General features: G+C 36.9%; 3 protein-coding genes across 4 annotated transcripts; 2 read left to right on the top strand and 1 right to left on the bottom strand.

The window, feature by feature from the left end:
• Positions 1–640: 640 nt before the first annotated feature.
• On the top strand, positions 641–6,382 carry LOC112517645 (exosome complex component RRP4 homolog). The gene is made up of 7 exons (XM_025125007.1): positions 641–844; positions 1,115–1,216; positions 1,317–1,362; positions 1,739–1,828; positions 3,126–3,191; positions 3,496–3,564; positions 5,770–6,382. Exons 1-7 carry the CDS (start codon positions 690–692, stop codon positions 6,226–6,228), a joined length of 987 nt encoding a protein of 328 aa, XP_024980775.1. The 5' UTR covers positions 641–689; the 3' UTR covers positions 6,229–6,382.
• A 992-nt stretch (positions 6,383–7,374) lies between these two features.
• Positions 7,375–9,715, top strand: LOC112517946 (transcription termination factor MTERF4, chloroplastic). Of its 2 annotated transcripts, none has more exons than XM_025125381.1 (2): positions 7,375–7,452; positions 7,866–9,715. In XM_025125381.1, exon 2 carries the CDS (start codon positions 7,903–7,905, stop codon positions 9,475–9,477), a length of 1,575 nt encoding a protein of 524 aa, XP_024981149.1. In that variant the 5' UTR covers positions 7,375–7,452; positions 7,866–7,902; the 3' UTR covers positions 9,478–9,715. The 2 variants fall into 2 exon arrangements, with proteins under 2 accessions (XP_024981149.1, XP_024981150.1); XM_025125382.1 differs by having other exon boundaries at positions 7,388–7,452; positions 7,873–9,715.
• Positions 9,716–12,614: 2,899 nt separating this feature from the next.
• Positions 12,615–16,294, bottom strand: LOC112518398. Its single transcript, XM_025126072.1, has 4 exons — positions 15,918–16,294; positions 15,165–15,375; positions 13,756–13,925; positions 12,615–12,838 (listed from the first exon to the last, which is right to left on the bottom strand). The coding sequence occupies exons 1-4, from the start codon at positions 16,173–16,175 to the stop codon at positions 12,812–12,814; spliced, it is 666 nt and encodes a 221-aa protein (XP_024981840.1). The 5' UTR covers positions 16,176–16,294; the 3' UTR covers positions 12,615–12,811.
• Positions 16,295–20,204: the final 3,910 nt, after the last annotated feature.

The raw sequence follows: 20,204 nt of genomic DNA, 5'->3' as shown, positions 1-20,204 counted from the left end.
GGCTCAAGGCGGTTCAGGGGGCAGCTTCGTGAGGGGAAAAGGAAGGGAGCACCGGCGAGACGACCTTAGGGCACAGCTTCACAAGGGACGGGAAGGGAGCACCGACGAGACGACTTTAGGGCACAGCTTCGCAAGGGACGGGAAGGGAGCACCGGCGATGGAAGGGAAGCGATGGGAGGGAATATGGGTGAAGGAAGCGGGATGAAGGAAGGGAGACGCAATAATCGACAGGAAGTGATGGGAAGGAAATGATTGGATTTGAAATCCCGCCCCTTTGCAAAGGATTTCCAAATCCCGCATACACTGGATTTTAATCAAATCCCTGGATTCCAAATCCCTTCAATTTGGCAAACCAAAAATAGGATTGGAATGAATTTAAAATCCAAATCCCCCCAAATCCATTTCATTCCTGCAAACCAAACGCACCCTAAGAGATGGTTTAAGAAAGATGACACAGTAGCACAAGGACAAAATGGTAAATTGCACCATTTATGTGATTGCTAGAAAAATAATTTCAAAAAAAGGAAAAAGGTATTCATCAAGAATTCGGATCCGGGTGCGGGTCGTAACCAAATAGCGTTTAAACATTTGGGCCTATTCAAACATTAGGGTTTTCTGCAACCGGAAAAAACAAGGTTTAGGGTTTATGCATCTCTTCTCTTCATACAGATCGAAGAAAAATTACAGAGATGAGAGGTATGGAGATGTCATTGAATCAAACGCAAAAATTGAGGCTGCAAAGAGCACTTGAACTTTTGGAAACTCTCTCATCGGGAATTAATTCTAATTCTTCTGTCACCGTTGCCGATACCATTCCCGTTAACCAAGAAGATGGCGTCCTCAAGTAATCCTAAACCCTAATTATCTTGAAATATTTTTTTTTCTTTCTGTTTTTTGATTTCTGACTTCGAGTAATGATGTAGAAAGTTATTAGCAAGGAGAACCAATTTTGTAATGAAAAACCCTATCCATTTTCATTCGTAATCATTGTAATATAATTCAAGTTTTGGAACAGGAACGTTTAACTTTTGAACTGATTTGGCTACAATTATAGTTACAGAATTGGGTAATTGTGTTTCTCTTTCCAATTTCTAATACTGTTGTGATCTTTTAGAGGCCATGGGACGACAGAGCTTGAGGGTGAAGTTGTGGCAACTGTGTGTGGAGTAATCGAGCGTGTAAATAAACTGGTTTATGTTCGCACTTTAAGAGCCAGGTCATCGGTCATTTCTTTATCTGAATGTGTGTTTCCTTATATCACTCTAAAGTGATCTTGATAGAGTTGAAGCTAAATGCTGGATCTGAAAATGATGTAGGTATAAGCCTGAGGTTGGTGATATCATAGTAGGCCGCGTTATTGAGGCAAGTGACAACTGGATTTCCTACTTCTCTTGACTTTTATGATATAGCTATACCAATATCTTAATCTGGCTGTATATGACCTTCTTCTCAACTGGAAAAAAGGAAATTGTTTAGCAGTTATCTTTTAACATTTAGTGAGCTTAGAAAGGGTCGTTGGTAACCCGGTTACGGGTAGAGCCCAGCCTTTCAAACCTCACCGAAGGTGAGGAATGTTTGTGAATATATGTTGTATGTAAATATTATATACTTAAAAAAAGTTTTACACAAGCAAGGACTAGGAGTGTGGTAATCATTTTTTTGCTAATTTGATCAGTGACTAGTTGATAGCTAAGATCAATTATGGTAAAGGGAGTTTTTTTTCTTGATATATGTGAAGGTTGCTCCAAAGCGGTGGAGGTTGGAGATTAATTTTAGCCAAGATGCAGTGTTGATGCTTTCTTCAATGAATTTGCCTGATGGCATCCAGGTATATCTATCACCATGGCGTATCAATAAATGACTCGTATACAATGGATTTTCATCAATAATATAATTCTGAGCTGGATGGTTGGCTGGAGTCACATTTAAAACACTAGCCGTGTCGCCAACTTTTAGCTTCCAATCGCTTGCATCAATATCTTTGATTCATGTATGCTATTCTACAGGCTATTCTAAAGAACAAAATTCTCAACATGTATTGTAGTCAACATAAAGTTCTAATCTATACGAATGACACAAAAGTGACCTTGAACATGCTGAGAAGCATAATTACCATCTCATGGATATTACATGTCACTGTTAATAATTGAACAAACAGTTGTACAACTGAGTAGATAGTCAACACATTGTTGGAAAGTGAGAGCAGGGATGAGATTCTGACCACATGTGAAGGTTAAATTTTGTACTTTTATGATGCCCTAGAATTTGTGCTGGGCTGGCATATATCTAGCATGGGATCTAGTTGGCACATTATTTTTAATGCCACCATACTTTGCCTTACTCAAAGCAGATGTATATATATATATATATGTATATCTATTTATATATATTATACCACACATTTCTAGGGATCTACAACTTATCAATAAATCTTTTGGTCTTGAAGTTGAAAATATTTCCATTACTAATAAAGAACACAACTCCCTGTCCCCCTAAAAAATGCAATGCATGACTTGGCATGTAATTTTATAATTTTATTTGACTAGTAATAAAATACCTAAAATACCAACAAGATGAAATTTCAGAAACGTATGGGCCACAATCAACGCCATAAATATCTTATAATGATTGATGATGGGCAGATAGGTAAATTTGGATTGTTTTTTTTTTCAATAAAAGAGGCATTGCATGTGTTTGAGGACAACCCTAAATAGAAAATAGTCCATTTTTTTGGGATGGAGGGAGTATCGAACTTCAGTTGTAAAAATCTGTTTAACTAAGAAGAATTGTACATGGATTCTTTGAATAACTTCTGTAATGTTATTGTTCCAAATACTTCTTGAACAATGAAATAACTTCTGTAACGGAAAAAGTCAGTATATATGAAACGTTAAATTGCAACCATTTGAATGCAGAGTGTCGACCTTGAATGAGCGAGCAGTTGGGCATGTTCGCCTTTAGTGCATTCTGCATTTTTATTTATTCGTCTATCGTATTATCAGTAAGGTGTATGTTATTGGCTTAACTCTTCACAAGGAGTATATATTAACTCTGATTCAATTGTTATCTCTAAACTTGTCTGGATTGGTGTGATTTCTCCATCTCATTTATTCTTAAATTGCTAGAGGCGGCGAACTGCAGTGGATGAGCTCAATATGCGTAGCATTTTTGAAGATGATGATGTCATCTGTGTAAGTTCATAACCTCTGCGCTGAAACTAGTCTAGTATCCCTTTGGATGGTTTGTTGTGCAAATTAAAGTTGACATCAGATTCTATATTGTTCTTCGTTATAACAAGTCATTATTTGGCAAATAGCATCTAAAATGCGTGCGTAATTTATTCTAGGACCGTTCTTAACCTTGCATTTTCATTCTCTTACATGTGGCTTACTTAAGATTTAGGGTGGGGGTGGCATAAGTTAAGTTTACATGCGGACACCAATGTTAGAAAATATTTATACTACATAAATCATGTGCTCCATTTTGTTCTTCTAGGCTGAAGTCCGTGATTTCATGCGTGATGGGAGTCTGCAACTGCAAGCAAGGAGTCAGAAGTATGGAAAGGTTTGGCTTGCCTTACTCTAACCTATGTGGTCATGTTATGCTTATGTGGTCTTTTCTTATCGCTTGCATATACAGACTTGCATATTGTTGTAAATGTAAATCAAGGGTGCATTTGGTACGTTAGAGGATGGGACATGACAAGACAAAAAACTTCTTGTCCCACTTTGGAGCGATTAGAATGGGACAGGACAGGACAGGACCGAGTGGGACAAAAATACATTTTTGTTGTCCCAGCAAAATAGGTGGAACAAAAAATCAGGGAAAGACGACTAGTTTGGCAAATTACTAAACTAGCCGTATCAAATTATAACCCTAAAACCTTCGCATAATTCTTTGCCCACCGACCTCACTTTCACCCGTCCGGTCCTGCCACGTCTAAGTCATGTCCAGTCCCATTTATGTACCAAACGCACCCCAAGAGAACAAACGCAAGTGCTCATTTGCAAGCTCACACCACCCACAGTGTACCGAAGTAGATGATGTTCAATTCATGTTCTACACCCAGCCTGTTATAAGTAATCCACTCCCCCTCTACACCCCACCCCATGGGAATTCGGCCACTAGATTGCAATGCAACACATTTATAAAAAAATGAAAAATAAGACTCGCAGATGAGTAAAAACACGAGAAAAAAAACCACTTTCATTGGTTAAGTCTCACAATGCTGATGTCAACTTGAAAAACCTGTTATTTGCAAACCGCAATGAGCATTTAACTTTCACGGCTGTTAGCAATCTTTTGTAACGAGTTCTTGTGCTACAAGCACGGAAATGTTCTCATATTTAGTGTCAGTCATTATATTGTTTACCTAGAGCCGTTGTTTATTTGTTTGGGGTGCGTTTGGCACACTGTACGATATAGGAAGATGTGACAATTAGACCGGGACTGGACAAGACTGAGTGGGAAAAAAAATACCTTTTTGTCCCACCAAAATAGGTGGAACAAAAATCAGGAAGATGTGACAGGTTTGGTGAATTACTAAATTACTCATGTCAAATTACAATCCTAAAATGGTAAAACCTCCCACAATTCATTCACTTGATACCCCCCTCTTGTTCGTCAAAGCTCGTCCAGTCTCGTGTGCGTACCAAACACACCCTTTTAAGATTGTTTACTTTATAATTATAAATTTTAAATCTTTTATGATCTTTGTTGAAAGACTATTTTGTACGCAATAGTAAATATGCTTGTTTTTCTATTTCTTTATTTTCTTCTATGATCTAGCATTACTTTGATGGAATCTTTGTGAGGGATTTGGATTTGGGAGGATTTTGGATCGGAAGGATTTGGAATCTTTGGTGTGTTTGGTTTGTAGGATTTGGAATGTTCAGGGTCCGTTTGGTTTACATGATTGTTTTCAAGAGATTTGGATTTCATGGAGGGATTTGGATTTGGAGGGATTTGAAATCATTGTTGTGTAGGATTTGGAATGGAATTGGACTTCATTATTTATAGAAAAAATTATAAATAATTGAATTATATTTTTATTTATTGATTATTGCAAAACAAATATTTTTAACATTTTTTAAAACTTTATTGCATACAATTCTACGAAATCCTAAGAAATCCCGAGCACTCCCTAAGGATTTCAAAATCCTATATTTGAAGGATATCAATTAAATCATAGGATTTCAAATCCGGACAATCCAACAAACCAAACATGGGATTGGAATGGATTTGAAATACAATGGATTTGATTGTATTCCATTCTTTGTAAATAATTAATAGAAATTTATAAAAATAATTAAATTACTTTTTTATTAATTGATTATTACAAAACATATGTTTTGAACATATTTTAAAATATTATTACAAACAAATTCTATGAAATCCTACAAAATACCAAGTACCCCTATGGGATTTCCAAATCCCACTGTTTGTGAGATTTCAATTAAATCCCGGGATTTCAAATTCAAATATTCCTTCAAACCAAATATAGGATTGAAATGAAATTCAATTCCAAATCTCTCCAAATTCGGGAAACCAAACGGGACTCAAGTTTTGGCAGGGGGGGTCTTCTCGGAAACAACCTTGTCTCGTGAGACAGATGTAAGGTCTGCCTACATCTTTCCCCACCAAACCCTACCTTCGGGTGCGATGTACTATGTTTGTTTGCGTGGTTTAATTTGTGATCCCAAGCTCTGTATGGGATATACAGGTTCGTTTGGTTCAGTTTTATTAATGATACTAAATTCTTTTACGCAGCTAGAAAGGGGTCAAATGCTCACAATATCTCCGTATCTAATAAAGAGGCGCAAACAACATTTCCACCACCTAGATCAATACGGAATCGACTTAATCCTTGGCTGTAACGGATTCATCTGGGTCGGCGAGCACGTTGAAACCAAAGATAACATGATAGAAGAAGAACCCATTAAACCTGACCCACAAAACAACAAATCCAAAACCTCAATGAGCCTTGAAGAAGAAGAACAAACTTACACCCCACTCGAAACCCGACAAAACATATGCAGGATTGCAAATGCTATTCGGGTTTTGTCTACATTGGGATTTAGTATTACCATAGATGTGATTCTGGATGTTGTTGATCTGAGTATATCTAAGGGTCTCGACATCCATGAGATGCTTGGTGCCGAATTTTCTGTTTTGGTTGCTGAACGGGAAGCTGAACGAAGAAACTCGTCGACCCGAAGGAAACGGTGAATTCGAGTTTTGGTTGGATCAGAGATGTATTTGTAGTTGGCCAGAAAAGTAAAAATAGTTTGTAGTCATGATAGAAAGGGATTTTGTATTAGAAGTGAGGGATTTGTTGTGTTATAACTTCAATTTTAATTGGTTTCATGGTTTGGTTTAGTAATTTTGTTTTCTTGTGCTTAATGCATAAAATAGCAATTACTTCCATATATATTTTTTTATCGTAGTATTGTATTTTTTATTTATTTTTAGATACAGAAGTTTAAGAAGGTACCTGGACCCTTGATTACATTTAATTTTAAACTCATTCATGAATCGCTCTTGTTATGGGGATTGATCCGGTGCATCTCATTATAATGTGTATTCAAGGGTGAAGGTCTTTTTTATGTTTCTTATCTTAACTTTCTTTCTAACCAAAACCCTACCCTGTAGCAAAATAGGTAAATTTTCCAAAGTAATTCTAATTAAAAGTACATTATTGTAATAAGACTAAAATTAATGTACAAAGTTATTGTAATTCTTTTATGATAGTACAATTTTTTTTGGTTATCTTTTTGCTTTTTTTTGAGATGGTAACCATCATTCGATTCCAAGTTATGTGCGGTTTGTCTTGTTTATGATACCAAAAGAAATCAAAACTGTTTTGTCGGCTTGGTACTTGGACTCAACTAGTGATGCAGATTGCTCGAACTTTTTTAGGCATAGGTCTTTCAAACGTATTTTCTATAAGCAAAAACGAGTCTGGCTCGGGTTTTTGGGTGTGAAAATAGGACTTATTAGGTTTTTAAAGCCAATTTTGCAAGCTCTTGGAAAACAACATTTCATGATCGAGCTTTTAGGGCTGGTATGACTCAAGCTTTTTAGTCGAGGCTTTTTGTGCATTTCTAGATGGGATAGGGGCTAAAATAGAATACAACCATAGAATAGGGGCTAAAATGGCATACAACCATAGAATAGGGGNATACAACCATAGAATAGGGGCTAAAATGGCATACAACCATAGAATAGGGGTTAAAATAGAATACAACCATAGAATAGGGGCTAAAATAGAATACAACCATAGAATAGGGGCTAAAATAGAATACAACCATAGAATAGGGGCTAAATCCACAATTAAGTTGCATTATAATATGGTGGAAATATCCGGTATCCAACAGACCAACACACTTGAAGTATCGCAAATCCAACCAGCAGCGCTCCTCCGCTCACCGGCGGTTTCTTCCTGTCTAACCGGTAAGTCCTTCTCATGATTCCTCCGTCTGTTTTCATTTTGTAGCTCAATTTCTAAACTTATTCATGTATGAACAAAATAATCGTAGATTTCTGTATGTTCAATGCGCAGTTCGACTTTCTCATCCTGTTGTCAGTGATTATCCCTAGGGTTTTGTTTCCCCGTTTATATTGATGCCTAATATCTCTGTTTACTAGCAATTTGGAACTGAAATAGAAAAGAATGAAAAGCATAACTGTAACGTACTTGCAGGTATTATCATAATTGGTGTCGTAAATTGTTACAGTTCGATGTTTATTGTACACAATGGACCTTGAATTGATCTTTTTGTTGTTTGTATATTGGTTCCAAGCCAGCCAGATGCTTTTGATGTACTCGTTTGAAGCCCAACGCTTCTAATTTTTGCAATTTTTAGGGTGCAGATTGATTCGGATGTGCAAGGTTCAGCAAACATGAAGATTATAGGCTATAATTGTATTCCAAAATCAAGTATATTGCTCGTGAATCATGATCTATCCGCCCTTATGTTTTGCAAAACCCTAACAGCTACTGCATCAACCTTAGTGGTTTCAAGTAATTACCAGAAGAGGATTAATTTAGTCGGGAATTTGCAATGTTCTGTTGCCAGTAGACCATATGCATCTAATTCAGTAGGTTCGTCAACTTCCAAGTCGGAATCTGTTCGTAGGAGTAGAAAACAAGGAGGATCCTCATCATTATATGGTCGTGCTAGTTTACTAGAAATGAAGAATGAGAGGATTGCAACTCGAGCCCGTGTTTATGATTTTTTGAGAGGTATTGGTATTGAACCAGATGAGCTTGATGGTTTGGAGCTTCCTGTGACAGTTGATGTTATGAAGGAGCGTGTGGATTTTCTTCACACCCTAGGGTTAACAATTGAAGACATAAATAATTATCCTCTTGTTCTTGGCTGTAGTGTCAAGAAAAACATGATCCCTGTCCTTGATTATCTGGGTAAATTGGGTGTTAGGAGATCCACTTTGACTGAGTTTTTGAGACGATACCCTCAAGTTCTTCATGCCAGTGTTGTTGTGGACCTTGCACCTGTTGTTAAACATCTCGAAGGCATGGATATCAAACCAAACAACATTCCTCGAGTTCTTGAGAAGTATCCGGAGGTATTGGGATACAAGCTTGAGGGGACAATGAGCACATCTGTGGCTTATTTGGTTGGAATTGGAGTGGCAAGAAGAGAAATTGGTGGGATTTTAACTAGATATCCAGAAATTCTGGGAATGAGAGTGGGGAAAGTGATCAAACCTTTCGTTGAATATCTGGAAAGTTTGGGAATACCGATGCTAGCTGTGGCCAGATTGATAGAAGAACGACCTCACATTCTTGGGTTTGGATTGGAAGAGAAAGTTAAACCAAATGTCAAGTTTTTAACAGAATTTGGTGTCAGAATGACATCTATTTCATCTGTAATTGCACAATATCCTGAAATTATAGGACTGGACCTTGGAGCAAGGCTACTTAAACAGCAAAGCTTCCTCAACTCCGTAGTTGATTTCAGCCCGGAAGATTTTGGGAAAGTTGTAGAAAAAATGCCACAGATTGTAAGTCTGAGCAACACACCGGTCGTGAAGCATGTGGACTTTCTGAAAAGTTGTGGCTTCTCTTTAGATCAAGTGAGAAAGATGGTTGTTGGGTGTCCACAATTGCTTGCTTTGAATATGGATATAATGAAACTCAACTTCGATTATTTCCAAAGCAAGATGGGAAGGGAGTTGGATGAGTTAGTTGATTTCCCAGCGTTCTTTACTTATGGTTTGGAGTCAACCATAAGACCAAGGCATCGGATGGTTGCAAAGAAGGGACTTAAATGCTCTCTTGCATGGCTTCTTAACTGTTCTGATGCGAAATTTGAGCAAAGGATGAATTATGACACGATAGACATGGAGGAAATGGAAGATGATTCATCATTCGACATGAATACTCTGATGGAACCCAGAAATGAAGAATCGGATTCTGATTACGATGAGGACAGTGATGAAGAGTACTTGTAGTACCGATCATGCCAGCACAAGGCGGAGTTTTGTTGTAAAATGGAGCCTTCACAAGCAAACTACAATGAGGTTAGCTAATATATTCTACCCTAAATTAATCAACTTTTATCTCTCATGTATTAGTTTTTTCATAATTTGATGACAGAAAGAATGATTAGTTAGCAATTAGCAACCAAACATGCAAACCAATGTCGAAAACAGGTTGAAGAAGTTAAGATTGCATTGATGTTTCTGTGTATATTTTCTTGGCTCCCAGTTTCATGCATGCATACTATTACTTGGTAGAACTTTTTTTGCCCGAGTATTTGCATCTTTCAACATCAATGGAAGGAAGGACGCCCTTAGGCAAAGGATGAGAACCATATGTGTAAAATACTAGAGATGGGCATAAATACCAGACCTTTCGGTCTAGATTGGACTGGTCCCTGACCAGACCATGACGTCATCAGGCTGAACCAAACCAGACCACCGGTCCTACCGGTACAAGGGTTTTTATGAAAATTAGAAAATCAAACCAAATGGACTAGACGAAGACCGTAGCAAACCACATTTTCAGTACTGGTCCTGTGGTCCATGCATATCTATAGAACTAGACTCTAAATTCAGAGAAGAGACTTCTACTGCTAGTGAAAGTTTGAAGCAATGGTTATCTACATTCAGATGGTGAACAGGGTTCCCTAATGGGACAAGGCAAATCACCATGCCTAGCAGGCGAGGAGGTGGGCATCCTTGCAGAATAAGTAAGACCTAGAGTTCGACTCCAAGCACCACCCACCCCTGGGACTAGCAATTTACTTCCTCATGATGGCCGTGGCGTCATATCCCAGAGAGAAGAAACCTTTTTTAGCACTCTGAAAAAGTAGAGTTACTGTTCTTTCTCCCCCATTCGACCATTTAATTATTCAATGATTGATGTTAGATTCTGCTTCTTCAGTCTATATGCAGAAAACGAATACTGAGGGAATTTTATTTTATTCGCCTCGCTTGCTAGAATAAGCACAATGGAGATAAAGTTTGGTTGAGAGAGACAAAATGTACTAGCGGTATGGAGTTAAAAGCCTTTACTAGTTGTTTACCTTCTATTTCTACGTCTTAGGGTCTGTTTACCTACTGGTTTGCCGGTATTAATTCCGTCAGGACTGCTTACTCAATTGGCATCAGCTAGTTTACCTAAAACGACTGATCTGACCGATGGCATTGAACAAGAACGTACCTGGCCAACCTTATTATTTCACTTGCCGGGTCAGCACAAGATGATAAAATGTATTTTATTGGTAAGCACTTATGACAAAATAAACAAACATTTTCAACCGGTGCTTACCCAAACCGAACCTCTTACCCGTACCACATTCTTTACCTGTTAGCACCTACCTAATTTGTGTTGGTAAACGGCCCTTTAGTCCGGAATATTGTCTATTACTAAAGACCCTCTTTAGGAGTCGGTAAGGGACCAAATGAATTCCCGTTTGTTATAGGTGACTTGAGTATTTTTATTTTGGGTAACCATGATTGTTTTGGACAACTCGAACGCATCTTGACTGATCCCATGAGAGACCCTGGAGAAGAAAATCCTCAACGGCCTTGAGAATACTTGAACCAGTGATCTATGGGAGGAAGAGCCTCAAAGCCTCACCTTTATTTGGCGATCAATAGTTTGTTGCTCCAACCATGCTCCAAATATTGGGCTTTAGGTTTTTTTACTTCAAGTCTCAAACATTCGATCCACATCGTATTGGTATCCTGTCTTAACGATCAGGTTCTAGAAAACGTCATTTTCTAGTGAATTAGCTTGGACAAGAGCATGATTAATTTGAGAGTAAGGGGAGTCACTATCTTACTGCATTAATATGACAAGGATTAAGAATCTTACCCGGTAAGAGGTAAGGCAAAAAACCAGAGTCTTACCTTATAAGTGAGGGTAACAACTCTTACCAGTAAGCGCTTACAGGGTAAAGTTGTTGCGGCCATTTTGATAGCCAAAAATCTAACCAATAAGCATTTTGGTAAACGGCCCCTAAAACTAAGGATGCATGACAACTTCAAACTTGTAATATGGCCATTTGATTTATCGAGATTAATGGTCTCCAAAGTTACCTTTTACTCCTCTTGATGTGGCCTGAACTAGGTATGGCAACGGGGCGGGGATGGGGAGAGTTTTGTAATCCCCGACCTCGGTTTGTAGTAACATTCTTTGGCCCCGGTCCCCGGCGGGTACGGGGATTAACATCCCGTCTCCGGTCAAACCTTTATCAATCTCCGGTCAAACCCCATTAAGAATATCCATTAATTTGAGTCTACCGTGGATCCCAGGACCCGGGGACCTGTTTTAGCGGGGAATCCCCATCCCCGTCGGGTTGGGTGAACCGGGTTCCCCATTGGGTCGGGGCAAATCACTATCCCTAGCCTGAACCTTATAAAAAGATGTACACCACCCTTTCGAACACCTCACTGCACCGGTCCCACGACTGTCATGAAAAGGTAAATCACTGTTAGTTAACAGTTAATGGTGGTTCCATGGTTGTGGATTCCACCATTCTTTGGGAAAAGAAAAGAGACGATGAATTCCGAGCTCGCAAACAAGTGGTTACATTAAAAGCCATTTGATTCCATTCCATATCTAAATTTTAGCAGGTTCTTTGGTTCGCAGAATGAATTGATCAGATTCCATCGAATTCCATGGTCGAGGGATTTGACCATTCCTTGGTATATGCGAAGGATTTGAGTTACATTTTGATGATAGATATAACAAAGTATATGATTTAGTGCTAGAAAGACTAAAATGGCCTCTACATCTAATTTAACCGACACCATCACCACCACTCTCACTACCGTCAATTAAGATCATCGTTCCATCACACAATGCCATTATTATTCACCACATCCACTTAACCCCCCACCTTAATTTTACTAAAATAGTTTAATTAGCTCTCGAGGTATTATAAAATGAGATCCCACCCCACACTCCCTGTCTCTATACCATCACACCACTAGCGTCATCATCACAGCCACCAGCCTCACTCCTGACATATGCAAATTCCTTCCAATCAACCAAACGTTTAGTCAAGTTTCAATTCTTCTAAGTCAAATTTTTTGAATAGATTCCAATTCCACCAAGTTTCGTTCCGTGAACCAAAATCTGCCAAGAGTCCATTTGTATTGTGGATCACAAAAGGTATAAATTTCATCGCTAATTTTAAACACATTGTGAACATACATACAAAAATAGGATATACATTTTCCTACCTATTGTAAACAGACCTTTTGTACTTGGATAAACTATAAAAATTCCAAAACCCCAATTAGTTTTTCTGCATAAAGATCTTCGCAGCATGACCTAATCAGTTTTCTGTAGCCATCCAAGCTGCACAAAACATCAAAACAATTTCATTCTTTATAGATAATTTATAAAATAAATTATAAAAATAATTAAATTGCATTTTTTTCACCGATAATTACAAAACGAATGTTTTCAACATATTTTAAAACATTATTACAAATAAATCCCTTTAAACCAAACGTAGTATTGAAATGTAATTCCATTTCAAATCGAGCAGACCAAACAGGCCTTTAGATAAATCATTTAAACTTCAAGATTACAACATTTATCGACGTTCAAGTACAAATCATTAACGTATTAAGAGATATGGTTCGTTAAAATATTTTGGCCGAAAACATGTCTCACGTATAAGCAGAGTAAGTTTGATGCCTATAAAAGGAGCACAAGATTTCGGTTTCAAAATGCCCCAATCAAATGCACTTAAATGGAGTACAGAAAGATGAGTTAAATCTTAGTTTTACACGCACAAAAAACCTGAAGCCCAGACCTAGCAAGTTCAAAGCCCAGGCCCAAGTCATGCCTAAAAGCCGGAGCGGGCCAAGTTTTTTTCAAATGCCCTGGTCTAACAAATCCAGAAAAAGCTGGACCTGTCTTGTTTTTGGGCCCGGAAAACGGACACAAGGCCTGAACCTCATGCATATCTAGTTTTACATCCCACTTTATAGCACGGTGAAGAGATGCACAAGGCCGGGCCAAATCTTTTTTCAGCAAGCACAAAAAAAGGCCCAAGCTTCCCCAAAATTCCGGCCTGATCAGGCTTTGAGCTCACTAAGCCTAGGATTTTTCGAGCCGGGATTGGGTCGGACCTGAACCGAGCTTGGGGTTTTTTGTGCATCTCTAAGCACGGGTACCCAACTAGTACAAGTTCTTTTTTTTTTATATAGACAACTAATACAAGTTAATGAAGAGAAGCAAGGCCGATGAAGTGCAAGAAATACTACCTTCCATGCATACATAGCGAAAAAAGCCATAGTATCTGCAGACCAGACGAGCGCGAAAGATTTCAAGAAAAACGGGATTGTGACATTCAGCAACGGAACAAGGAGAAACAGATAATTGAGAGCTTCCTTTTCATTCTTTGAGCAGTCTCGTGCACGAAGGGAAGGAATAGCTGTAAAACCGTAAAAGCTTTTTTAACATGACGTTCCTATTAAACTATAACCTTATAATCGTTAGGGTTGCTCAACTCGATGTCACCAATTCAAATCTCCTCGGGCCAAGGACCTTGAGGGGGTTTGCATACTATTAGCTTCAAGACATCAGGGGATTAGTCGAAGCCCTACAAACTGGTCTAGACACTCACAGTTAGAGATGCACAAGATCCGGACATTTGGGCCCAGGGTTTGCATGACCGTTGTAACACCCTACTTTTATATTAAGTTAAACATTTATGTTTTAAGCCTTAAATACAAGGGTTATAATTATGCAAAATACTCCAGCAGCTGAAGCATCCTTAGATTCCATACTTATCAATTATAAGTAGCTTACAAGGCAAAGCATGAAAAATCAAACCTAAAGTGATGAATTGTAGTAAGGGCTAGAAGTATGACTAAGTAAGTCTACTAAGCATAACAAAGCAAGCTAGTTATGAATTGGTAAAATTCATGATGACAATCAAAAGTTAGAAGCATGACAAATAAAAGCTAGAAGAATGACAAATAAAAGCTAGAAGAATGACGTGTCAAGATTCTTTTATATTAAGCATGAGGTGTCAAGATTCTCTTCTCCTCAAGTCGGTGTTAAACTCTCATAAGAGTACATGTTTGAGAGCAAAAAGAACAAGTAACTAATGCAATGAATTTATCTTAAATAAGGATTGAAGTGTTATTATTAGCTCCATACCAAAAATAAAAAATCTCTCTTTTCATACATAATCAAGCTTGAAGAAAGGAATCAAGGGATTAGTCGAGGCCCCACAAGCTTTTTGAAGCACGGGCCAGGCTTTGGGGTTGAAAAAGGCCCGATTCGACTTTTTTAGGCCAGGGTTTTTTCGGGCTTAACTGGGCTTCTCCAGGCCAGGGGATTAGTCGAGACCCCCATGAGCTAGTCTAGACACCCACAGTTAGAGATATACAAGGTCTGGGCTTTTTTGGGCCTGGGCCCGAGCCTTCCAAGCCAGTTTTCAGTGAGCAATAAAAAGGTTCTGGGTTTTTTAAGTCCCTTTGGGGTTGAAAAAGGGTCGGATGAGATCTTTTCAAACCAAAAATTTTCCAGGCTCTTCCAGACCAGGCTTCGGCTTTTTTGTGCATCTTTATCCATGGTTACCAAAAAAAACAGTAAAAACTTGTGTGCATATAGAAAGAAAGATTTTGGTGAAGATATATGATGAGATCAGAGTGGTAGTACTTACTGAACATCCAGATTGACCACATCCCCATTAATCTCCATATATCAGGTTCATTTGAAGGGAATATGAGGTTAAAAGAGAGAGCTCCACCCACCAACATTGATGCATAGGCTTGAACCTCAAAAACCGTGTATAACGTTGTTCCCGGTACCGCTGGGTTCTTTGAAGCCGTCGACGCCCTCGGTGCAAACGTTGCAGCGGTTTTCTGAACGACCTGTTAGAGGGGGAGAAAACCTGAATATAAGACGCGGATCGTCATTGCATATGTGATTTATGCAAGAATCGTATGTGCACGGAGCAGACAACACTTTTGTGCAAGTGTCATTACATGATCTTAACACCTGACCATAAGCACAGTTGGTTCCGGGTGGTATACTTGCACAAACGCCTAACATAGTGTTTCCTATGGGGTCCTAAGGGTGCTTTTGGTGGTACATTAGACAAAAAGGACAACACAGAACAAAAACCTGTCTGATGTGAACTTTGACTTAAATTGAAATTCAATACCAACTAAAAAGTGAATTTGGATATTACAACTATTCTAGTCAATTTCCTCTCCAAAATATCTACCACTTTAGCTTAGTTGTAGATGCTTTAATGTTTTCTTTTTAGGATTTCTGCAACCGAACTACCGAAGAGTTTCTTTGACTGCTGATTACGATCGCTATAATTGTTAATCTGTTAATCAACTCCTAATTTATAACTGCTCATCTAAGATTTGAAGCAAATTGTAAGCTTAGTGAGGATTTGTGTTACCTTTTTTAGGTCTTTCTCGATTGCTCCACTGCTCGTTGTTGCTCCGACTGAACTCTTGTTCGTCACTCCAATCGATTCCTGGTACTCTTCTTTGCCTTCATCCTCCACCGTTTTCGTACCTAATTCGTTTGAAGATGCATGGATATTGAAGCAGGTTTTGCCGCGAAATCGAGGACTTAATCTAGGGATTGTAGGATTGATGGAGAAGAAATTGGACAACGGCGGTTTGTAGACAGACGTCTGCAATAAAGTATTCATGTTCTTCAATGGAGAAGGAGGAGGGGGAGATAAGGAAGGGGAGGAGGAGGATGTCTATAATTTCGAAACGGTTTCGTCGGTGAAACGACGTCGGATTTGTTTTTACAAGGGTAAATTACACTTTTGGTCCCTTTGGTTGCTACAAAGTATTAAATCTTGTCACTGTTTTGAGATAATTACATTTTTAGCCATTGTAATTGCTACTTTTTACATTTTGGTCCTTTTCACTGATGCTATTTTGAAATTGTTACACTTTTAGCAATTGTGATTGTCATTTTGTTATACTTTTAGTCCTTTTGGTTGGTATTCACCGTTAAATCTTGTCATTGTTTTGAAATAATTACACTTTTAACCATTGTAATTGCCACTTTGTTATACTTTTGGTCCTTTTCGTTGCTACCCACTTTTAAATCTTGTCACTATAGTAATTCTGGTTATACTTTGTTACACTTTTGGTCCACTTAACTAACTTTTTGTTAATAGTTTGTTCATTCAGGGGTGTTTTAGTCTTTTTATCATTTTCTCTTAATTGTGTCTATGTCAAAGCAAACACATAGACATAAACATGCTTAATTGTATCTCGACCATCGTCCTTGTGTGACAGAACGTGAGCTTTTCACATGCAAAACCCCGTTGATGTTCTAACCGAGTTCCTAAATTGACGAGGGAGGAAAAGGAGAAGCAACTGCAAAGGGAATCAAGCAAAGGGTCAACATGGGAACATAAAATCAAAGCTAAACCAGTCTAGACGAACATGAAAGTCAGGTTAATCAACGAACATCAACTTCGAAGTTAGGATAACCTACTGGGATGGGGGTGCATTAATGGCATAAGATTTGGTAAAAGAACAATCTGTATTTACATTAACCGGCTTTTTTTCTTCACAAAAGCTAGTCAAAGGGATAAAAAGTGTAACAAAATGATGACGACGGTGACTAATAGTGTAACAAAGGCGCAACCACCATAATCAAAAGTGTAATTGTTTCAAAACAAAGATAGACTTAGATGATGTTTGTTTTTTAAGAGGTGCTGAAGTCTTATCTCACTTTTGATTACTCAGAGGTGGTGCTAAAGTCTGAAATCTGAATTAATAAGATTGTTTGTTTTTGTAAACTGACTATTGTCTGAATTTGTTTAAATTGTCTATTTTACCGATTAGAAAACCATAATGTTGAATGTATAAGTAAATTTATACAATTTCACATATTTATTCCTCATCATTACAAAATTTATATTTAAATTATATAATTAACATTCACTTAAATGAAAATATGTCATTAACGGTGTTTAACATATTTAAATCTCATTAAAATACTCCAATTGAGATATGTGAGGATCAATTTGGTAATGATCGATTGAGAAACGTTGTTGCTAAAGGTTTCAAGAACAATAAGAGGTTGGTTTACCTCTTACCAGATAAGAGGACAATAAAATATAACTGCCTCTGGAAAACTGGAAAAAACAAATTGTCTAACCCTACCTCTTAAGGAATCAGACATAAAAAACTAATAAAAGTTTAAAAAAAAAAACAAACAATGTCTTATAATGAGTGACAACCATAACAAACAAAAATATTATTTATGTTAAAGACCTTCCAGCCTAGTGGTAAAGGCTTGAGAATGACATAGTCATGAATCCGAGTTCGAGCCCTGGGAGGGGAGTGTTGGCGACATTTAAGTGGGGCCATGTTTAGCCTCCAAATTTGTCGGGGATTAGTCGGGTTTTGGCTCGGACACCCTTACAAAAAAAATATAATTTACTCTTTTACATTGAGGCCTCCATAGTTTGCAAAGATTGCTAATTAACCTTCTACATTAACTCTCAAAATAAATTGTTTTCTAAAGTATCAACTTTATAGTTTTTTTTGGGTAATCGTGAGTTTTCGGGTCAATTTATGTACATTGATTGATCCCCGGACGACTATGAACGGTTTGGAGTCATTGTAGATGAATCTCCATTACCACAAAAGCTTTGACAATACCTGAAGTCATAATTATAGTTTTGTTAAAAATTAATTATGATTTGTTGAATGAAAAAAAAAGAAAAATTGCATAAAAAAGTAACGTATTTTAACTTGAATGAAGACTAATTTTAGAAAAAAAAAATTATGTCACTAACCACGTCAGCAAATAATATTGAGTTGGATACTACATCACTCGTCACATCAACATGATAACCGATTAATGCTTCAAACGGTTACCCGAGTACTTCAATGTTTAAAAACTTTACATCTTAGGTACCAAAATAAAAGTTTTGAAAGAACGTTACCAAAATATGAATCAAGTTAAAGTACAATATTTTTTCATACAATTTGTCCATAAAAAAGATTTTTATTTCAATTTAGTCATTAAATCTTAAAAATCGCACCTAAAGTTGTTATAATTTTCAAAATTAATTATTTTCATTGATTAAATTCAATTGAAAACATGTAATGTGTTAACAAAATTGAATTATTTTTTATAATAATTTTAAACAATTAAATGGTTTTTGTGGTGGTCTTTAAAAATTATATTATTTTAATAAAAAAAATATGAAAATAGCGAAATCACGTCCAAAATCATATCAACTTTGTATTAATTGCCAATGCAAAAGTATGGTGCCTGAGTTACATGTGATTTTATACGTATTTTTAATAAAAAGTTACATGTGACTCGATCGTTTTCTTATTCACTTATTTTGATTATTGTTATGTTTTTTTAAGTATATAATATTTATATACGATAAATGCAACAATTAAACTCACACACTCTCTTCATCTATTGTAAGGTATGAACCCATAACCTCCTAAAACTCCAAATGCTATGATACCACTAGGCCAAAGGCCCTTTGGTTTATTGTTATGTTATAAACCACTCTAATCGTATTTTTAACGAACCAAACACTAGGAGTGTCAAATTTGTATCATGACAAACCAACCGAATCATATATCAACCGTACCAATTTAATTGGTATCAATTCAGTTGGTACCAACCTAATTGACTGGTAGTACCGTACCAACTATCTAAACTTGATTGGTACGTGGTATTAAAAGTCGTATACCACGGTAATACCATACTGACTTATGTTTTATATTATTTATTAATTTTAAAGTTTAATTTTAAATTTTAAATGTTCTTATTTTCAGTTCTACTAAATTATGATATGGATAGATAGATAGAACTTGACTGAATTCATCTGCTCAACCCTTACAATTTTAGTAACTCGTTCACACCTCCATATTCCGTCATATTAGATTATTAATTAATGATTGTATTATATGAAAATTAATAAGTGGTACTACACATATCAACATGTTATTTGGATACTCGATGCTTTTAGTGCATCTAAATCTTGTTGGTAAAGATGCAATATACATACATTTGTAACTTTAACTTTTAGTTCGTACAAAACTGTACCAACATGCATCAACCAAAAAAAGTTGGTATCGATTTAATTGGTATCATGTATAGTTGGTTGTTACATGGTGTAAAATTTTCGATATTTGAAAAGAAAAGGAAAAAAACAAATTGCATGAAAAAGTAACGTACTTTAACTTTATTCTTATTTTGGATAACGTACTTTCAGGACTTCATTTTGGTACCTAAGATGTAAAGTTTTAAACATTTAAATACCCCGATAACCGGTTGAAGCATTAAACGATTAAGCCATTAACCGATTACCATGCTGATGTGACGAGTGATGTGGTATACAGTATTATTTGTTATTCAACCCTTTCCATCCCATCACTCGCCACAAGAACATGGTAACCAGTTAATGCTTCAATCTGTTACCCGAGTACTTAAAAGTTCAAAATTTTACATCTTAGATATCAAAATAGAAGTTTTAAAAGTATGTCACCCAAAATAAAAATATATTATTTTTTAATGTAATTTATAAAAAAAAAATGTAACATGTTCCAACCAAACAGCCATGACAGTTAAATAATATGTTTATTATCTGATTTAAAAGTTATTTATATTATGATGTAGATACGTGTTTCCTTTGTAAGTAATCGTAGATGAACATGGAGTTTGCTAATTTACGTAAATC

This window comes from Cynara cardunculus (genome assembly GCF_001531365.2).
Source record: "Cynara cardunculus var. scolymus isolate 2C chromosome LG 9, CcrdV1, whole genome shotgun sequence".
Taxonomy (NCBI): domain Eukaryota; kingdom Viridiplantae; phylum Streptophyta; class Magnoliopsida; order Asterales; family Asteraceae; genus Cynara; species Cynara cardunculus.
Note: the sequence above shows the minus strand (reverse complement) of the source record. Positions and strands in the feature narration are given on the sequence as shown.